At 38.7% G+C, this 23665-nt stretch overlaps 1 protein-coding gene across 1 annotated transcript in view; it reads left to right on the forward strand.

The window, feature by feature from the left end:
* The window catches only part of GC (GC vitamin D binding protein), a 641498-nt gene that overhangs the window by 325987 nt on the left and 291846 nt on the right, over window positions 1-23665 (forward strand). The window contains exon 8 of the mRNA XM_044061140.1: window positions 14957-15156. Coding sequence (XP_043917075.1) covers window positions 14957-15156 — 200 coding nt within the window. The remainder of the gene's footprint in view (window positions 1-14956; window positions 15157-23665) is intronic.

Genomic DNA, 23665 nt, shown 5'->3' on the forward strand with positions numbered 1-23665 from the left:
ATGGGCAAACTGCACATCAGCACCCTGACTGGAGAATGAACGTTCTCCAGCAGGGTATTAATGTACAAGTAATGGGCAAACTGCATCAGCACCCTGACTGGAGAATGAACGTTCTCCAGCAGGGTATTAATGTACAAGTAATGGGCAAACTGCACATCAGCACCCTGACTGGAGAATGAACGTTCTCCAGCAGGGTATTAATGTACAAGTAATGGGCAAACTGCACATCAGCACCCTGACTGGAGAATGAACGTTCTCCAGCAGGGTATTAATGTACAAGTAATGGGCAAACTGCACATCAGCACCCTGACTGGAGAATGAACGTTCTCCAGCAGGGTATTAATGTACAAGTAATGGGCAAACTGCACATCAGCACCCTGACTGGAGAATGAACGTTCTCCAGCAGGGTATTAATGTACAAGTAATGGGCAAACTGCACATCAGCACCCTGACTGGAGAATGAACGTTCTCCAGCAGGGTATTAATGTACAAGTAATGGGCAAACTGCACATCAGCACCCTGACTGGAGAATGAACGTTCTCCAGCAGGGTATTAATGTACAAGTAATGGGCAAACTGCACATCAGCACCCTGACTGGAGAATGAACGTTCTCCAGCAGGGTATTAATGTACAAGTAATGGGCAAACTGCATCAGCACCCTGACTGGAGAATGAACGTTCTCCAGCAGGGTATTAATGTACAAGTAATGGGCAAACTGCACATCAGCACCCTGACTGGAGAATGAACGTTCTCCAGCAGGGTATTAATGTACAAGTAATGGGCAAACTGCATCAGCACCCTGACTGGAGAATGAACGTTCTCCAGCAGGGTATTAATGTACAAGTAATGGGCAAACTGCACATCAGCACCCTGACTGGAGAATGAACGTTCTCCAGCAGGGTATTAATGTACAAGTAATGGGCAAACTGCACATCAGCACCCTGACTGGAGAATGAACGTTCTCCAGCAGGGCATCAGCACCCTGACTGGAGAATGAACGTTCTCCAGCAGGGTATTAATGTACAAGTAATGGGCAAACTGCACATCAGCACCCTGACTGGAGAATGAACGTTCTCCAGCAGGGTATTAATGTACAAGTAATGGGCAAACTGCACATCAGCACCCTGACTGGAGAATGAACGTTCTCCAGCAGGGTATTAATGTACAAGTAATGGGCAAACTGCACATCAGCACCCTGACTGGAGAATGAACGTTCTCCAGCAGGGTATTAATGTACAAGTAATGGGCAAACTGCACATCAGCACCCTGACTGGAGAATGAACGTTCTCCAGCAGGGTATTAATGTACAAGTAATGGGCAAACTGCACATCAGCACCCTGACTGGAGAATGAACGTTCTCCAGCAGGGTATTAATGTACAAGTAATGGGCAAACTGCACATCAGCACCCTGACTGGAGAATGAACGTTCTCCAGCAGGGTATTAATGTACAAGTAATGGGCAAACTGCATCAGCACCCTGACTGGAGAATGAACGTTCTCCAGCAGGGTTAATGTACAAGTAATGGGCAAACTGCACATCAGCACCCTGACTGGAGAATGAACGTTCTCCAGCAGGGTATTAATGTACAAGTAATGGGCAAACTGCACATCAGCACCCTGACTGGAGAATGAACGTTCTCCAGCAGGGTATTAATGTACAAGTAATGGGCAAACTGCACATCAGCACCCTGACTGGAGAATGAACGTTCTCCAGCAGGGTATTAATGTACAAGTAATGGGCAAACTGCACATCAGCACCCTGACTGGAGAATGAACGTTCTCCAGCAGGGTATTAATGTACAAGTAATGGGCAAACTGCACATCAGCACCCTGACTGGAGAATGAACGTTCTCCAGCAGGGTATTAATGTACAAGTAATGGGCAAACTGCACATCAGCACCCTGACTGGAGAATGAACGTTCTCCAGCAGGGTATTAATGTACAAGTAATGGGCAAACTGCACATCAGCACCCTGACTGGAGAATGAACGTTCTCCAGCAGGGTATTAATGTACAAGTAATGGGCAAACTGCACATCAGCACCCTGACTGGAGAATGAACGTTCTCCAGCAGGGTATTAATGTACAAGTAATGGGCAAACTGCACATCAGCACCCTGACTGGAGAATGAACGTTCTCCAGCAGGGTATTAATGTACAAGTAATGGGCAAACTGCACATCAGCACCCTGACTGGAGAATGAACGTTCTCCAGCAGGGTATTAATGTACAAGTAATGGGCAAACTGCACATCAGCACCCTGACTGGAGAATGAACGTTCTCCAGCAGGGTATTAATGTACAAGTAATGGGCAAACTGCACATCAGCACCCTGACTGGAGAATGAACGTTCTCCAGCAGGGTATTAATGTACAAGTAATGGGCAAACTGCACATCAGCACCCTGACTGGAGAATGAACGTTCTCCAGCAGGGTATTAATGTACAAGTAATGGGCAAACTGCATCAGCACCCTGACTGGAGAATGAACGTTCTCCAGCAGGGTATTAATGTACAAGTAATGGGCAAACTGCACATCAGCACCCTGACTGGAGAATGAACGTTCTCCAGCAGGGTATTAATGTACAAGTAATGGGCAAACTGCACATCAGCACCCTGACTGGAGAATGAACGTTCTCCAGCAGGGTATTAATGTACAAGTAATGGGCAAACTGCATCAGCACCCTGACTGGAGAATGAACGTTCTCCAGCAGGGTATTAATGTACAAGTAATGGGCAAACTGCACATCAGCACCCTGACTGGAGAATGAACGTTCTCCAGCAGGGTATTAATGTACAAGTAATGGGCAAACTGCACATCAGCACCCTGACTGGAGAATGAACGTTCTCCAGCAGGGTATTAATGTACAAGTAATGGGCAAACTGCATCAGCACCCTGACTGGAGAATGAACGTTCTCCAGCAGGGTATTAATGTACAAGTAATGGGCAAACTGCACATCAGCACCCTGACTGGAGAATGAACGTTCTCCAGCAGGGTATTAATGTACAAGTAATGGGCAAACTGCACATCAGCACCCTGACTGGAGAATGAACGTTCTCCAGCAGGGATGGGCAAACTGCACATCAGCACCCTGACTGGAGAATGAACGTTCTCCAGCAGGGTATTAATGTACAAGTAATGGGCAAACTGCACATCAGCACCCTGACTGGAGAATGAACGTTCTCCAGCAGGGTATTAATGTACAAGTAATGGGCAAACTGCATCAGCACCCTGACTGGAGAATGAACGTTCTCCAGCAGGGTATTAATGTACAAGTAATGGGCAAACTGCATCAGCACCCTGACTGGAGAATGATCCAGCAGGGTATTAATGTACAAGTTATGGGCAAACTGCACATCAGCACCCTGACTGGAGAATGAACGTTCTCCAGCAGCACATCAGCACCCTGACTGGAGAATGAACGTTCTCCAGCAGGGCATCAGCACCCTGACTGGAGAATGAACGTTCTCCAGCAGGGTATTAATGTACAAGTAATGGGCAAACTGCACATCAGCACCCTGACTGGAGAATGCAAGTAATGGGCTTACTGTACATCAGTACCCTGTTTGGAGAATGAACGTTCTCCAGCAGGGTATTAATGTACAAGTAATGGGCTTACTGTCCATGATTGGAGAATGAACGTTCTCCAGCAGGGTATTAATGTACAATTAATGGGCTTACTGTACATCAGTACCCTGATTGGTGAATGAGCGTTCTCCAGCAGGGTATTAATGTACAAGTAATGGGCAAACTGCATCAGCACCCTGACTGGAGAATGAACGTTCTCCAGCAGGGTATTAATGTACAAGTAATGGGCAAACTGCACATCAGCACCCTGACTGGAGAATGAACGTTCTCCAGCCCTGACTGGAGAATGAACGTTCTCCAGCAGGGCATCAGCACCCTGACTGGAGAATGAACGTTCTCCAGCAGGGTACCTGACTGGAGAATGAACGATGGGCAAACTGCATCAGCACCCTGACCGAAGAATGAACGCTATTCTCCAATGGGCAAACTGCACATCAGCACCCTGACTGGAGAATGAACGTTCTCCAGCAGGGTATTAATGCATCAGCACCCTGACTGGAGAATGGAGAATGAACGTTCTCCAGCAGGGTGCACCCTGACTGGAGAATGAACGATCAGCACCCTGACTGGAGAATGAACGTTCTCCAGCAGGGTATTAATGTAATGTACAAGTAATGGGCCTCCAGCAGGGTATTAATGTACAAGTAATGGGCATCAGCACCCTGACTGGAGAATGAACGGGCAAACTGCACATCAGCACCCTGACTGGATGAACGTTCTCCAGCATGTACAAGTAATGGGCAAACTGCATCAGCACCCTGACTGGAGAATGAACGTTCTCCAGCAGGGTATTAATGTACAAGTAATGGGCAAACTGCATCAGCACCCTGACTGGAGAATGAACGTTCTCCAGCAGGGTATTAATGTACAAGTAATGGGCAAACTGCACATCAGGAGAATGAACGTTCTCCAGCAGGGTATTAATGTACAAGTAATGGGCAAACTGCACATCAGCACCCTGACTGGAGAATGAACGTTCTCCAGCAGGGTATTAATAACTGCATCAGCACCCTGACTGGAGAATGAACGTTCTCCAGCAGGGTATTAATGTACAAGTAATGGGCAAACTGCACATCAGCACCCTGACTGGAGAATGAACGTTCTCCAGCAGGGTATTAATGTACAAGTAATGGGCAAACTGCACATCAGCACCCTGACTGGAGAATGAACGATCAGCACCCTGACTGAAGAACGAATGTTCTCCAGCAGGGTATTAATGTACAAGTAATGTGCACTGAAAAATGAGCCCGCCACTTCATGGCAGCATATCAAGCTGCAGTGGAGCTCAGACAGAAAAAAAACTAATGGCCGCCATTATTTTACACTGACTAAGCAGCACTCTAGCTGTTTAGTGAGTTTAAAAGAAAAAAGAAATAATTAAAATAAAAAAGTGTGTGTTTGTGTGTGTTTATGTCTGCATGTGAAAATGTATGCATGTATGAGAGTAAGAGAGAGGGATCGATTGAGCTATTGGTTATTTTGCACTTACTAATCAGCACTTTTCCTGTTTAGTGAATGTAAAAAATAAATAAATGAAACAGGAAAAAAGTGTGTGTGTGTGTGTGTGTGTGTGTGTGTGTGTGTGTGTGTGTGTGTGTGTGTGTGTGTGTGTATGCGTGTGGGAGAGAGTGACAGAAATCAACCTTACCCCTGGCAGCAGCAGCATACCTCTCGACCATGCCTCTCAAACTCTTAGAACAAGAAATATGGCCAGAGACACAAATACACAAATAATGTGGAATAGAGGAACAAAAATAGGGATGTATTTTAAATATTGCTCTTATCAACTTAGAAAGTTGTTAGAATAACATGGGTTCATTTAGCATGCATTTTCTGAAGCAGAGGTTGGTGTGGTGTGTGTGTGATTACTACTGGCAGCAGAAGCAGCAGTAAGGAGGTTTACATACCTCTGCATCTTTCAGTTAAAGAAATCTGGATAAAGCCTAAAATAAAGGGGGAACACAGGCTCTAAAATAGAAACAGATTTTAATTATTGCTTTTATATTATGTCAAAGTTGCTTCAGTAAATGGTTTGTGTTAGCATGAATTTTTTGAAGGAAATAAAAGTCTGAATCTCAAATGTATGTCATTATTTAGTAACTTGAATCTCCAATGAATCAAACGGTTTAGGAGTAAGGGACCAAAAAATGAAGTAAATACCTGGTTATTTTTAAAGTGGTATATTTTTAAATCCCCTTGCCATAATTAACAACCCCTGTCCTCCGGGCGGTGTGTGGTCCCTTTTCAGCCTTGTGCTTAAGTTACAGGCTGCCCCTTTTCAGCAACCTTGCAAGGCTAAGAAATCCTATCTGAACACGAGGGAATACCCAACCAGCAAACCCTACGTGAACTACCTAGTCTATCCTTGCTCAACAACCTACAGTTATTTTTAGGTATTTTACTAATTTGTGAGTGCTTCAAAGTTGCACTAATTATAAGGGCCAACACACCCGTGGACCTACCTCATAGGCCATTTATTAAGCTATTAATATACTACTTTTTTTCCCCGCCCTTTAGCTCCTTTATTAGTGAATCTCATGTAATTTCCTATATATACCACTAGAGGGCAACAGAACTCAGGGCATGTAAAGCTGTTTCTTACTGCCAGCCATACTCCTCTAGCCCTGCGTACTAGCTTCTCTCAGTTACCCTGTTAGTACTCTTACTACAGGTAACTACCCCCCCCCCCACTCCCTGAAGGAATGTAAAATGGAATTTAACCTTGTTAGCCTTAAATTTAAATAAACCAGACAACTTATCCTTTTTTTTTTCAGTATAACTGATTGCCCTCCAGCCTCTCATACCCACTACGCAACTCCTTAAATGCTTTTTGACCCTCTTCCTGCTAAGAGTTACACCCTCCACTAAGTAGCCTGTTTTTACCCTCCCCCTACATTGTCCCTGAACTCTTCTGTCCCTCCCATCCCTCTCCCTCCCAATTTAGCTAAGTCAAACCTATAAATACAGGTTAGGACTTCAGGCACCATTTTTAAATCCCCTTGCCATAATTAACAACCCCTGTCCTCTGGGTGGTGTGTGGTCCGTAAGTGTGTTTTCTTTATTTTTTGTGAAATAATCTGTATAACTGAACAATTTTAAAGTGTAACTGATAGCCACATACACTCTAAATAATTTAAACTGTGCTAACATTGTTAAGTTATGCTGCCATTGTTGAGTGTACTGTCCCACATGGAGTACAATCTGGTTTGAGGGTGTCCTCTGTTTCTTTTCTGCATTTTCTGAGCTAATGTACACTACGGAGAGCTTCGACTAGGTTTGTCAGAGTATATAATTGATAATCACTGCCTGTTAGCTGTCCTTGTTGTGATCTTAACCAGCCACGCTCCTTTCTTGAGCCCTGGCGTAGGGATAGCTCTCTAATACGCTAAACATGAAATAAGAGGATTTATCTCCATTGCAGATACAGTACTCATTAACCAGGGAGGGTTTTTTGTGTATATTGTTTACAACCTACCGAGTGCTTCAAATAGGTTTGTCCCGTTATAAATTGGTATTACAGATGCTAACATCTCTCGCTGAGCTCTAAATCACTTGTGCTCTTATCTACTGCTACCCAGAAAGGCTCTTTATCTAAGGTTTTTTATTACAACCTACCAAGAGCTTCTTCTAAGAAGGAGTGGTTATTTTTAATGTTGTTTATGGACCATAGCGTTACTTGCTACCCGTAGAAGTTTTTTAACTAAAGATTTTCTCTTACAACCTACCGAGAGCTTCTATAAGGCAGGGGTGGTTATTTTAATGTTAATTACAGACCATAGCATTACTCGCTATGTCCTAAACCAGTTGCATTGCTATCTTCCGCACTGACTTAAATACGTTAAAGAGGGGTTATTTAAGTGTTAATTTTAGTACATTGCGCTACTTGCTGTGACCTTATACTAGTCGCACTCCTATTTTATGCCCTGACATAAGGATATCACTATAATTACAGAAATGAATGTTACAGGGGGGATTTTCATCTGAAGCTACTCTGCCTTCTAACCGGAAAGGTTTTTTTTACTGCTTTTAGCCTACTTTATAGTGCTCAAGATCTGAGCGCTGTACTCTTTCACCTAATTTCAACTTTGGATATTTTTTTAGACACATACATGTGGCTTTGTCTTTCCCGATCTGGCTAGTATTATTTGACCTGCTTGCTGTAATTGGTCATGCATTTTAAATTGGTAGCTGTGTTCTAAATAGTGCTTCTTGGTCTATGTTATGTGAAATGCATTTGGGGAAAATACTGCTGTTTTAGCACATGCATCATCTAATTTTATTGTCTGATGTTAAATGTACTTGATTACATTATTGCTGTGCTAGCCTATACAAATTACCTAGCTATAAACCCTCATATGCTTTCCCCTGTAGTGATGGCTAACTACTCTGTTTAACTGTTTGTGAAAAGATTTTACATTAATGTTTGGGCTGAATGTGAAGTAGTCCAAAGAAAATGTACTACTGAATTTAACATTTATTTCATGTATATGAAGGTTGTACAAACTGTAAACCTGATGGCTTCATTTTTTTTACCTTTAACTAATCCTTTCATAGGAATTAGGGTTTACTTGAATGTGACTATAATTATTTCTTCTTTTTCCCTATGTGCCACACAATCAGATGTTTAGGTATCTATTGCTGCCTATCTGCATTTTCACTGTACTATGTCTTACCCTCCACTCATTACTGACCTGTACTCCTTCCTTACCATTTCACCTCCCACCTCTGCATAGACTTTAACCTAATTGCCATCTTATAATCTTACTTTATTTCTGTCTCTTTTTCAGCTTTTCAGCCTTGTGCTTGAGTTACAGGCTGCCCTTTTTCAGCAACCTAGCAAGGCTAAGAAATCCTATCTGAACACGAGGGAATACCCAACTAGGTGGTTGGGAGGGTGGCGTAATGGTTAAGGTATTTGCCTTGCAAACACAAGGTGCAGGGTTTGAGTCTCTCAAGGGATAATTGGCTAAGCTTAAAATGGCTTGCAAGGGCAGTTAGCTTAGTACTAACCTATGAACCAAACCCTACATGAACTATTTAGTCTCTCCTTGCTCAACAACCTACAGTTATTTTTAGGTATTTTACTGATTTGTGAGTGCTTTAAAGTTGTACTAATTGTAAGGGCCAGGTCACCCATGGACCTACAGCATAGGCTATTTATTAAGCTATTAATATACTACTTTTTTTTCCCTCCCCTTCAGCTCCTTTATTAGTGAATCTCATGTAATTTCCAATATATACCACTAGAGGGCAGCAGAACTCAGGGCATGTAAAGCTGTTTCTTACTGCCAGCCAAACTCATCTAGCCCTGCGTACTAGCTTCTCTCAGTTGCCATGTTAGTACTCTTACTACAGGTAACTACCCCCACCCCTTGAAGGATTGTAAAATGGAATTTAACCTTGTTAGCCTTAAATTTAAATAAACCAGACAACTTATCCTATTTTTCACTTACTACCCCAATTATAGAACTACTTAATTGACTCTCTAAATAATCATACTTTCCTGCTATAGAACTCTTTATTTTACCTCTTCCCCTTCACATCTATACTAAAAGCTCACCCCCTTATGTCTTATGTTAAATAAATAAAAAGGTGCCTCTTACCTACTCAAAGCTTGTAGAACACAGTCTCACTGTATAACTGATTTCCCCCCGTCCTCTCTTAGCTGTGACCCACTCCGTTTGCCCTGCGGGCTCACTCTGCTCCCCTACCCTACCCCCAATTCCCACACACCACCAGTGGTCCTACATTTATACTTCTTAAACCACACCCTCTCTCCCAATCAACCAATCCCTTCCTCCATCCTTCTCACAAATTTAACCACTCCCCTACATCTTTTTTACTACCTGTGACTATAACCCAATACTTAGAGTATTTTACCTTATCCCCTTCCTTTTTAGCTAACAAGTATTAACTCCCTTCTCTAAACACTCTTCTTATCCAATACCATCTTTTTTAATTTTAGACTTAACTCCTAGAACTTCTTATACATATCTCTACAAGATGCCTTTAGTAGTAAAAACTAAAATGACCAAACCAATACTCTTAGCTTTAATTTCAATTGCTCTCACCTCCACCTACCTCATCACCTCCTTTGAAAAACTGTATTATTACCATTTTAATTACTCTCCAAAACAAACAGCTATACATACTCCCATGCTCCCTAATATTCAAACTAATATCACTTTTGTTCCCACATATCTACTACTTAAATACCATAGATTCTCCCACATTAAATACAATAAACCCACTGTAAAGAAAGTAAAATATCTAACCAACTTTATAAATACTTCCACAATCAAACTAAGTAATCTCTCCTTAAAAGACGGTGACATCCACCCTAACTATGGCCCTACCAATCCTGCTACTCTAATAACCCACCCTAAACTACCTAACTCTTTCCTAATAGGACACCTAAAAATCCGCAGTATTAAAAACAAAGTAGCCCATCTCCATGCCCTTCTAGATATTCACCGCTTTGATATTTTCTGCCTGACAGAGACATGGTTAAAACCAGACACCAAAGACAATGAAATCATTCCCCAAGGATATAATATATTAAGACAAGACCGAATAAAAAGCAAGGGTGGGGGAGTAGCAGTTCTATTCAAAGATGGACTTCAAATCTCCACTTTACCATACAACCCACCTCAGCATAGTAAGGCAGAAGTCCTTATCACCAGATTTCAAATCAACCAAAATAAATCTTTATATATCATCTGTATCTATCTACCCCCCGGTAATAATATCAATGCTATAGAGGATATTCTAAGCTGGGTGTCCTCAACCTACCCCCAAGACACAATAATACTTTGTGATTTTAATACTGACTGGAAAGTTGTTAACGCTGATAATCCTACCTCCCACATCAACCTTCATGGCTTTAGTCAAACTATTACCTCCACAACTAGAATCAGTAAACCAAATAAGAAAGAGAGCACCTTAGACTGGATACTTATAAATAAACAGAAACAAGCTTACAAGGTAGGAACTCTGCCAGATGATGTAAGCGATCATTCTTTGACCTACATCCTAAGGCAAAAAAATGATATCTCTAACCCCCCACATATAGGATTGCACGTACCAACAAACACTTTAACCCAGTACTATTCCAAAATGAACTTAGAGCTTGTGACTGGAACCCTTTAAAAACCCTACCACTTGAAGAAGCTGTTAAATACCTAAACTCTAAATTCTTATCGATCCTAGATAGGCACACACCCAAACGGTCCATTAGAATGAAGTCCAAGCCTGCCCCCTGGTTTTCTAAAGAAACCAGACAAAAAAATTTGACGTAGGAACAAGTCTTGGGCTAAATGAAGAGCTAACAAAAATATCTCAGATGAACAAACTTTTAAGCATTTAAAAAATATTACAAAAAAGGCAATACTTACAGACAAAAAGAACTACTACTGTAAATGACAGCAAAATCACCAAAACAATCCCCAAAAGTTCTGGTCTAGTATAAATAATCTCCTGTACCCAGGCCACTCACGCACACCTTCCCCATCTCAGGCCGAACAAAATACCCCCCACCAAACTGCCAATACCTTCAATACCTTCTTCACAGAGACCATACAATCGCTAGCCAGTCAACTAGTCCCTGACAACTCAAGCCTCCCCACCACTATACCTGGCACTCTACCAACATTCCATCTGCAACCCATCTCAACCACTCTCATCTATAAGTTCATCCAAAAACTTAAACCTTGTACTCCTTCTGCTGACCAACTACCATCTGAATACCTGCAAAAAGCAGCCAAAGTAATTTCTTATCCCATATCCATCCTCATAAATAGAACCATTAAAGAAGGAATTGTTCCAGACATCTGGAACATTTCCCATATTATCCCCCTACACAAAGGGGGTATCTCCAGTGATTATTCCAACTACCGGCCAATAGCTCTGTTATCACCCTTAGCAAAAATTATGGAAAAATGCATTCACCAACAACTATTAAACCATTTATCTCAACATAACATCATAGCAAACTGTCAGCATGGCTTTAGGCCATCCCATAGCACCACAACTGCCCTACTATCCTTTACAGAAGCCATCAATAGAAATCGTAATAAAAACAACCTCTCTTCTGCACTCTTTATTGACCTCTCAAAAGCGTTTGACATGGTAAACCATGCCCTTCTTATCAACATTCTTGAATCCCTTTCCCTTGACTGACTGGCAGTTAAATGGTTCAAGTCCTACCTTACCAATAGGCAACAGGCAGTTCTCTGGGAAAATAATATATCATGCCTTCGGCCAGTAACACTCAAAATCCCTCAGGGCTCTATTCTAGGTCCACTTCTCTTCTCAATGTTTATCAACGACCTCCATGTAGCCATTCCACAAGCTATCTGCATTCAATATGCAGATGATTCGACACTAGTATGCTCAGCAAACTCCCCAACTGATCTACATTCTCTTACTCAGAATGTTTTCAACATAGTTGAAACATGGTTCACAAAATGTTGCCTCCTGCTCAGTGCTAAAAAAACTAAACTCCTTCTCTTCACACCCACCAGTAAATCCTCCCCCATGGATTTCTTTGTCATCTCCAATAATGGCGCAATTATATTCCCCGATTCTACCACTAAATTGCTAGGAATTACTATTGACAATAACCTTACATTTGACAGCCACATAAATAACACCATAAAAACTGTCAACAGAAAAACAGGCTCCTTATATAGAATTAAACCTGTCCTAACACCAATAGCCTGAACTAAGATTGCACACACCCATTTAATTTCAACTCTTCTGTATGCCTCACCAATATACACTAATCTAAACAAAAATAATCTCATCAAACCAGCTAATTCCTATAATAACATAGCCAGATTTGCCACCAGCAATCCTTTTAGAACTCACCACTGTCTGAATCTAATGCAGCTAGGCTGGCTTGAATTTCAGAACCAATTGAAACTCTCCCAACTCACCATAGCCCACAAGATATTATATAAACCTAACAGCACCCCTATACTTTTCAATCTCATAATCCCCTACAAAAATCTAAATTCTCTTCGCTCTTCCAGCAAGCTTCTTGCTAGCATAAGCAAGTCTTACAACATGGCTGGAGTTTCTCTGTTTTCCAACTCTGTGGGAAAAAAACTGGAACGTACTGCCTAATGAACTCACTTTAATTTCTTCACTGCCTCTCTTTAAACAAAACCTCAAAAGACACCTCAAAATACATTGGTTATGCCCCTGCAGGTATTTCTCCTCTTGAACCTCTACTTATTTCACTTTCATTGAAGTAGGACTGTAACTGCTTAACAGAATTCAACATAGTGGCATAATCTATCCTGCTTGATGCTCTGCAAGTTTCTATCCTGTTAGATATACTGATAGTCTACATGTATCTCACTGCATATTGAATTATCCTGAATATATTGTCACCTTTACTACTGTAAATACCTACTATATTAATACTCCTGTATTTTTTTAGTATTCTTTTTACTTCCTGTCTTTTTAATAATCTTCTATTGAAATCAATTAATTTACTATGTATTAATATTGATTTTTAATTTGTAATTTTTAATTGTTATATTTCAGTTTTTTTGTTGCCAATGGAGCTTTTCTCCCCAGGCCTCTAGTGAAAATGAAAATATATCCAGTTAGACTAGCCCAGTTAACAAATGTAAAATAAAATAAAAAAATAAATTTTGGATATAAAATGCTTCCTCCAACACCATTAACATATACTACAGCAAGTTTGAAACAATGGAAGGAGGAACGTTTTACATAAAAATATATTAAAAAATATAGTAATAAATAAGTAAAGTACAACAATTTTACAGAGAGCCCATTCTCTAAGAGCAATAATGCCCTCCAAGATGTGTGTTAATGTGTAATTAATGCCCTTCCAGGGGTGTAGAGGCCCAACACCACACCCCTGGGCAGGTTTTAATTACCCATTAACACACACCCTGGAGGGCATTATTGCTTGCATGTAATAACAATTACAAAGACAGATAAAGGAAAAAAAAAGGTATGGGAGATGTAACTGTTTCATAGCTTTGATAGCTACATCAGATTTAGGCTGTCAGATATATAATTGTAGTAAATGGACCTAGTATTTCTGTTAACCAACACAAACTCCAGAAATGTTCCTGAAACATGAGTGGATCATATCTTGTAAAAAACAGTATTTGATGCAAATAAATGCAAATATTCTTGTTTTGCAATATGATATTAATGCGTAACTCTTTCCATTGAATTCTGGTATGGCAGTAGTCAAGGAAGAGACAAGAAATAATTAAGACAACAGCAAAATTCTCATGTACATGAATATTTCCCATTGTTCTTTATTTCTGGAGTCTGACAAAAGGTCATAAACATGACTGTCTTCTGATAAAGTAATAGAGATGGTCTTTCTGAATATAGTTCCACATGCAAACAGTAGTGCATTCGGCATACAAATGCAAGTTCTTCCAGTGAATCTTTACAAGTCATACAACATTCCTTATTTTCAGTATCTCCACCTGCTACAGTGAACCCACAAGGTAGTGCAGGTACTTTAGTCTTTTTAAATCAGTTTTGGAATATGCAGAGTGAAAGGTAAAACCATCACAAGCTAAAGAATGTCCTCACACTCATGAATCTCTAATTTTTTCATTGCTGGAGTTTATCTGTTTATTAGGAATACAGAGAAGAATGGATGATTTTAAGGCATACACCACACTACCATAGAAGAAAAAATGACAGGAGCAGAGAATCATGAAGTGAAGCATACAAAGTATAGCAAAATACTAAAAGATTAAATATAAACAGAAGAGATCATTATACTGCTGGGTACCAATTGTTTAACTGTTATTCCATACAGTGAAAATTCTTACAAGTTATAATGAATTCAATATGTCCTTAAGCAGACACATCAAGAAAGCTGAAGTATTAGATGTGACCTGTTCAATTAATATGGTCTGTTATACAATCAAGTTTATCTTTCTCAGAACTTCAGAAATACTTTCTGTAATCTGAAAAATGTCAGAGGCTAGAAATGAGTGGCATTCCCTTTAACAGCTGCAGAACAAATTCTGAAATGCCAGCCTTTGCTTTAAATGAGTGTTTGAAATGTCCACTTTTTATACAGATATGAGCATAAATAATTGAAGACAGTGACTTCCTGGAGCTAGAAAGCAGCATGATCATATGCATGATGGTTATGTGATACTAAGAAGCAAAAAATAGGAAAAAGTAGCATGCCTAACCTATAGCAGTTTACAGCTGGTCTTGCAGTCATACAACAAGGAGGATGAGGATGTTCTGGAACCTTCCAGATAAAGTATGTGCATGTCAATTGTGTGAGACAGTAGAACAAGAAGAAAGTATTGCTCATGTAGACAGAAAACACTATAATTCTCTTTTGCTTTACAGCTTAAGGTATATAAGGACGTTATATGCAACGGGACACTTCCTTCAAAATCAGAAAAACTTGAAGAGTGTTGCAGTAAGGGAACTACAGAAGCACTGGTGTGTTTCCATTATTTAGACACAGGAGACTCTGTTCCATGGGATGAATCAAGGAGGCCCAGTGACGAGGACTACTGCAAAGAAAGACCACATCTTGGCCAAAGGTACTTCTTTTGATAATGTTAGAGGCTGTGCAGCTAATTCAACAAAAGCAAGTTTTTATTGTTGTATCTAGGTAAGTGCACTGATGCAAAGAGCATTGTTCATTTAAGACAAAAGGGCACGCAACTGTCTTCATTTTGCAGAATAGTTTGAAATAATGTGGCATTGGTAAATTTATATGAAATGTGAATACCTAGCCAAGATTTTTCCCAAGTTTGGAAATTGTAATAGTAAAGGATTCCTTGATATAGCAAGATGTGTCACATGTCCAGCAATAACCAAAGAATGACATGTACAGAAAATCTGTCTTTTAAAATAAATAGCTTCTAAACTATAGATGCCATCCATGTTCTAAAATAGCCTGTCAAAAGAATGCCATGTAACTTCAATATATTTTTAACCATGTTTAATAGTTTAGGGTAATTGTTTCAGTATTTATTTCTGCCATATAAATTAACATGAAAAGGTAAACATTTTTGTAATGTCACAGTAATTTATAAATGTTGCATAAATAAACTAACATACAGAATTATGTTATAGAAAATAGCAATTTATTACTCTGTGATGGACAGTTAGCAATATTTTATGCCACCATCAAACTTTAGCATTCTAACTTAATTGATAGTACACCAATACAGTATTAAAAATGACTTTAACAAAGAAGAATATTATTAAATTCTGAAAATGCACATTGTGAAGTATGCCGTTTCTTTTCCAGTTCACGTCAAGTGTAAGCAAAGTCAAAGTGTTGCTTGAGTGGTCCTATTTTTCACAAGCATTTAATACTGAAATGAAATGTCATCCAAATTGTATTTAGCTAATATCTTTTTAAAAAGCTTTTTTTGTTTTCTGTATAATTTGTTTTTTGAATAATGCATACAAAGGTAACACAGTGCTTTGTCCAATTCCATGCAGAACAGAGCATGGATAAATAGCACAGTAATATATCTAGTCCTATCGAGATGCATGTATACATATACAACACAGTGATTTTACCATCCTGTTTAACTTGCCTAGAACAGTGCATACACAGATAATGTTGAGGTTTAGCCATTCCTGTCTAGAACACTGTATATAGGGATTTTCTGCTGTCATTGATCTCAGATCCCTCAATGAGATCAAATGGTGAGCAACAATATCAGACAACAAAGCCATTTTCTAGATCAAAACAACACTGATATCTCAGCAAAACTGATTTGAAAAGAGCAAAAAAAGTTCCAAATAAGCATGCAATATACTCCTATGGTCTGGAGTAAACAAAAAAGTACTTGTTATAACGTGGATGGCTGTATTTAATATCAGAAAATAAATCACAATCATCAATTCTGCAGATCCTTACCTCTGACTTCAGTACTAATCACAGGGTGCCATATCCTCCAGGTCTAGTTATCCTGAACCAGAAACTGTGTCACAATATGATACTTGGAAATGTATTAAGAAAAATTATGATATATACATAAAAAAGGAAAGCAATTCATCCTTATCCACCTACTGTATTCATTGTCCAGATTTCTGTATGTTTCTTTTCAGTAATGACCATAAGTATATCCTATTTACCCAGGGTGAAATTCCCATGTATACATACCTGAAAACTTGCAGTCTGTCAGTTTTCATTGAAAGAAGTATAAAAAATAGTACTTTTGCAAAGTTTGATTGCGATCCTTTTATAATTAAAAAAAGTTCTTGGCCCATTTACATTTAAAACAAAAAGTCTCTCCACTGCAGAGTCGAATGGATTGGTAGACCTTTTGCAATGCCATACTGGACATTCCAGTCCATTAGTGTCATTAGCTACTTTTAAAAAGGTCCTTGTGTCACCCTGAGGAACTAATAAAATAATCTTTCTTAAAATGAAGGGTGCATTGACCCAACACAGTTTCAAATTCCCACACACAGTTAAATTCCTTTGCAATGGTAATAAACATAATCAGGTCACTCATGTCAATAGTAAACCAATGCCAGTACTGGAAAAAAACTGTCCTAATTTTTCCTCCTTAATAAAAGCATTTGTCTGATGTTCTATACCATAATTTCATTGCACCCTTCTACTGTAGATTTGTCATTTTATATTCTGCACCACCAGTAACTTGCAGCAAGCGATGGCCCATCTTTATCCTTGCATAACTGGATGCCAATGTTTCTGTTCAGTGACTGGATATGAGCTGTCAATACTAGCATGATATACTTCTATGCTCATTGCAAACAAATGACAAAAGTGGTTCATTAAATGTTGTTGTTGTGTCTTTTGGCTTTTCCCGGTTAGGGGTCGCCACAGCAGAACTCCGGTCCGCTAATTATTGGCAGTAGATTTTTACATGCTGAGTTGCTGGCCCTGACGCACAACCTTCAATGAAGGTACGCCCATTCACGCATGTCTCCACACAGAAGACGCTCTAGCTGAGAATCGAACAGGACAACGTCTTACTGTGAGTCGACAACACTACCGCAGCACCACCACAGCAGCAGATCAAAAAAATTGATTAAATATTGAGATAAGACATTTAACCTTTTTTTTTAAAAAAGGTTTGTTTTTATTCCAAAAACAAAGCAATAATTTAGTGGCTGTTTTAATTGAATTAAAATTTTCCTCTAGGATGTTGAACCCAGCCATTCACTTTGAAAGAAAATCCAATCCAGGGTCCAGTATTTTTAGGAAGAACTTTACTTATAATCCTCCATGACACCCTTTTGTTTCAGCATTTCAGAAGGCATGCAAATTACACATTCACAGATATTTTTCTACTCAAGGTTTTAAGTATTTCAGCAATGTGGATGATGATAAATAGTCAGTTTTACAAACTCCTATAAACAGTAAGGACATCACATGGAGGTTTATTTTTGGAAGACTGTTTTTTACAGGGGATTATATCTAACCAATTATTTGATTTTCTTACTAATAAATCCCCTTATGTTCTCCCTCAATTTTTGGTATACTAAAAATCCATAAGAACCTTGAAAATCTCTCTTTAAGACCAATAGTTTCTGCCCAAAATTCCAAAACATATGCTTTAGGGCTCTATATAGACAGATTATTGAAGCCTTTTCTTCAGCAGGCTACTCATATTCTGAAGAACTCCTGGGATTTGTTTGGGATACATTTCCCCAGATTTATGGGATGAAAACATTATTTTCTAACTATTGATGTAGTGGAGCTATTTACTTGTATACCAAGGGAGGAAGGTTTGAACATGTTCAATGATATGTTAATTTCTATTAAATCTTTGAATAGTGAGGAGCTATCTTTTAGTGAATATTATGCACTTGGTATTGTCTAACAATTTTATTTTTTTCTGAAGGGGAAGCATATGAACATATCCAAGGTGTTGCTAAGTGTATTATGTGGGACTTGGAAATTAAACACTTGTTTTCCTTTAATTTATACTCTTACTGCAAACTATATTTACAGTTCCTGGATAATATTTTTATTTTGTGGAATGGCTTGGTTGAATTGATTAATGATTTTATAAAGTTTATTAATGGTTCTACCAGTTTTTTTAAAGTTTACTTATTATTTGTACTCTGAGATAATTAATTATTTGAATACCACTATATTTAAACTGACAGAGGTTTAGAATCAGTGATTTTGAAGAAAACCATCTTTTTCTAATATGTACATACACTTGGGTTCCTATTGCGTGATCGGAGTTTTGAAATTTCGAACACGACAATATCGAACTTGTCTGTTCAAAGTTTCAAAACTTTGAACATGGAAAAAAAAATAAGAAAAGAGGCAACAGTAAACTAACTGTTGCAAGCAGGGGGGCAAGCCCCCCTGCACCTTGGGGGTTGCATCCCCCACACCCCCCGCTCTATAAATATACCAACTCTGAGATCACACTACAGTGCAATAAAGGGAAATATTCCCATGTGGGGGGAACAGGGGGGCTTGGCCCCCTGCTTGCAACAGTTAATTTACTGTTGCATCTTTTTTTTTTTTTTCTGTATTCGAACTTTAGCAAGTTCGACTATATGGTTTCGACCATATAGGGTTCGAACTTGTTGAAGTTCGATAACATAGGAACCCCATACACTTCACTAGTTGTCACCCTTTTCTTTAGAAGAAGAACTTAGTAAAACGTTAGTTTGTGAGAATTGCCCAGATGACTTCTAATAAAAAAAGATTTTTACAGAGGCTGACATCTTAGACAAGAAATTTTTAGAAAGAGGTTATCCCCAGAAAATGGTTAGGACCATGAAAATGGATGGGGAGATAAATATAAGCCATTATTGGGATATGGGTTAGTTTAAAATTTGGTAGACAATGGGGGGAAGATGGATATGTTTACAACTAAACATGATTTTGGGAGAGCCCTTGTCCTACCCTACAGTACAGGTATGGACAAGGTTCAAAAATGGTCAGTAAAAATTGTGCGATATTTAAGGTAAATTATCATATTTATGAATTGTTGGGCAACTCCCCACATTTTGTATATAAAACCATAGCTAACATTAAGAATATTTTGGAAAAAACAGTAGAAAATGGAAAGGATTTTAGGTCAAAAGTTGGCATCAGGAAGTGTGGATCCTGTAATCAGGGTAAATATATTAATGAAGATTTAGAGGTTCACTTAGAAGACATTAACAAAGCCAAGATTTTTCCCAAGTTTGGAAATTGTAATAGTAAAGGATTCCTTGATATAGCCAGATGTGTCACTTGTCCAGCTTTTTATATTGGAGAAACCGAAAGGTGTTTAAGAAAATGGATATATGAACATTTTTTGACATACAAAAATGGAATTTAAATAATGCTTTATATAAACATTCTCTTAGTTGTAATAATTTGAAGAGATTTAATTTTGCAATTAATAACATAATTCATCACTATTCTAGGGGTAGGGCATGTATTCATAGGGTTTGTATATACCATATACATGTTTTGTCTTGTTTATTGATTTTTAAAACATGCAAATCATTTACAGTTTAGAATGAACTTGTATAAAATTATTTTATGGCTCCTTTATACTTTACACTTACATTAATATAGTTATATTTATTTTTTATATATATATATATATATATATATATATATATGTGTGTGTGTTTGAAAAAATGGTGATTTTTAACAGGTAATTGATTTTTAAAAGGTGTATTTATATATTTATATTTATAATATTTGTACATTTTTGAAAAATGGTGATTTTTAACAGGTATTTGAATACAATATCGTAGATCCATTAAGTAATAAACCTTTTTATGTAACAAGGGGGTTTAAATGATTGCATTATAAGATTTAACATTACATAAATTAATATGACAGTTATTAGAGGTAGGCAATTTTGTATATATATATATATATATATATATATATATATATATATATATATATATATATATATATATATCTATAGTAAGTTATTACATTTATTTCATTATCTTTTGCACAAATATTTGGTTAATTTATATAGGTATATATAGAAAAGACCCATAAGAAATCCATGAATTGTTTTCATGGTTCTGTACTGCTGTTTTTTACGAGATGCTTATCTATGTCATTCACTTAATTTTTACTTGTTTTAAATTAATTTTATGTCTGTGGTAGTTGGTTCTTTTTAAATCAGGTGATTAGTATGTAAGATTATAAACTTATTGATTGTGTTTGTTGATGTAGTTCTGATGAAGTCCCATCTCTTTCTAGGGATGAAAGTGCTTTGTATATTTTTTAAAGCTAAGAATACAACATCCATGGGACCAGATGACGTCCCAGGCTGTGTACTACATGAACTACAAAATGAAATGGCACCTCCCCTAAGTGTCATGTTTAGTCATAGCCTCACCTCAGGCTTCATGCCCACTAAGTGGCACACAGCTACAGTTATCCCACTCCACAAGGGGGGATCCACCTTGGATCCCAGGAGCTACCATCCCATCAGTATAATGAGCCCGATCTGCAAGGGCATGGAGTGCATTATCATGGAACTTATAAACAAAGACAATGGCAACCTTCAAACACTGAACCCCACCCAGTTTGGTTTCTGAAGGGATGATCTTGTCTCCTGAACCTGATTGACTTATTCAAATCAGTTTCCAGAGCTGTGGATGAGGGTAAGGCAGTCCACACATCCTATCTGGACCTCGCCAAGGCCTTTGACACCTTCCCCCACTCTGGAATCATAGATAAACTTACTAAGCTGGACATAAATCCCTACGTCACTTGTTGGGTTGCTAACTAGCTTACTGACAGAACCCAGACTGCAAAAGTAGCCAACTCCAAATCCAGCTCCAGCAAGTGACAAGTGGAGTATCTCAGGGTTCAGTCCTGGGACCACTCTTGTTTGGTATCTACTTCTCTGAAGTGCAGGCCAACACTAAGGGACTCTTGCTAACAAAGTTCTCAGATGACTGCAAACTGGGAGCCATTATTAAATCCCCAAATGATGTGGATATTCTACAAAAGGGCCTTACAGAAACAGATGATTGGTGCCAGAGCCATGGGCTTAAGCTTAATGCCAAGAAATGTATAGTTATCCCCTTTGGGAAAAAACATGTACCCATGAATTACCATATAGGTGGCAGTACACTAAACACCGAAAATGTGATGAGATACTTAGGGATACAGGTGAACAGTGGTCTCACCTTTGATAACCACATTACCACAACAGTCAGTAAATCATTCTATGTGGCACACCTCATCACAAAGGGCTTTTCATCCAGAAAAAAGGAAGTCATTGTCCCACTGTACTCATCCCTCATTAGACCCATTATAGAGTACAATGCCCCATTTGGTATATACCTCACAAGACATCTGCAGCAGCTGGAAAGGCCACAGAAATACCTCACTAAAAGAATTACAAGCCTAAAGCAGATGCCCTATGCTGATCGTCTAAAAAACTCCAGCTATACTTTGTGGAATATCATCTACTCAGAGGTGATCTCTGCTTAACATACAAGGCCATGTCAAACCCTGAGCTGTTGGACATGCTCCACTTAAAGAAATCCTAATCTCTCAGAGCCACATGCTGCAGGGATCTAAACACCGTCATCACAATGAACAAAACATGCTGGCGGGATAGGTTCCTGACCCAGAGACTCCCCATACTCTGGAATAGACTGCCTATACATGTCAAGCAGAGTGCCTCCTTGGCCCTCTTCAAAAGGAACCTTCACGATTGGATGGGAGATAGGAAATTCACCCCTGGGATCATGTCAGTCACCCTGCTAGACAGGGGTCCAGGGAAGTAAATATTATGGGAGAAATATCCAGGGAATTGTTATGGCTAGGCTTGTAAAGCCCTAGGGCTGATAGCCTAGTGCCAACCTATGAACATATGAACCTATGGGCTGAACTCATCTTTTACTCATCTTTGCATTAATAAAATTCAATGTGTACCATTACACATTCAAGTGTCATGTGTTTCGTGGTTGAGGCTTTTTTTATTGGAGTGCCTTGAGCTTTGTTTAGTTAAATGACAAGTGGAGCATTTTTGACATCTTGACCATTCTTTTGTGTATGACATCTAAATGTCCTTCAAATAAATGAATTTTTAAGCTGTCTTTTGGTTTTGCACAGTGCATTGATTGTGTTAAACCATTATATCAGGTAGAGTTTTATCTTAGCTACCAGTGCTTCCATTACAGTGATAAAAGGTTAGGCGAGTAAAATTAATAAATTGTGATAAAATGCTGAAACTGCAAAAGCTGTAAGTAAGCTTGGTATTGCAATTTTGGATTATGGCAAGTTTCATTTCTTACCCCCTCCCTACAAAAATAGGGTCTACATCAGTTTATCAAAGGCCCTATTTAGTGCATTGCTATTTGTCTAACTCACTTAATTGAAAGCTAACTTTATTGACGAATCTCTTCAGTGATTTTTTTTCCCTGGGAAAGAAACTTGTCGACCACCTACCAACTGGCCAAAAGCTACAAAATTTAAAACCAAGCAAAGTGGGGGGCTTTTCTCCCTACACCACCCCCTAACTAAATATACCAACTCCAAGATCACACTACAGTGAGGGAAAGGGCAAATTCCTGACGATGGCCACTACTTTCTTTTCAAGGCAAAACATTTGCTGAAGAAATCCTTTGGCAAAGTTAGCTTTTGATTAAGTGGGTTTGACAGATAGTGATTCACTAAATAGGATCTTCGATAAAATGATACAGAACTATCAATTAGAAACAAGACCCTCAAGATCACATTAAATACAGGCAATCCAGGAACAAAACCAAAAAATCAATTTTACAAGACAAAAAACAATGCTAATGTAATTTACAGACAGTAAATCAAAATAACCCTCAGAAGTTTTGGGCAGGTTTAAATAATTTACTACATCCTGGACAAACTTCAACCCCAATCCTTACTACTACTATTGATAAAACCCCTGAAGATGTTTCTGATAGTTTTAACCAATTCTTTACTGAGACAATTCAAGCCCTAGTTAGCCAACTAGCTCCTAGCTCCCCTGGTCCTGAAAGTAGCACCCCTAGAAACCTACTCGCATTCAGCTTCCAACCAGTCACCACTTCACTTATCCGTACCTTGATCAAAAAATTAAAACCCACTACACTTTCTGCTGA

This window comes from Protopterus annectens, chromosome 2.part0 (assembly GCF_019279795.1).
Source record: "Protopterus annectens isolate FY-2018-M chromosome 2.part0, PAN1.0, whole genome shotgun sequence".
In the NCBI taxonomy this organism is placed as follows: Eukaryota; Metazoa; Chordata; order Ceratodontiformes; family Protopteridae; genus Protopterus; species Protopterus annectens.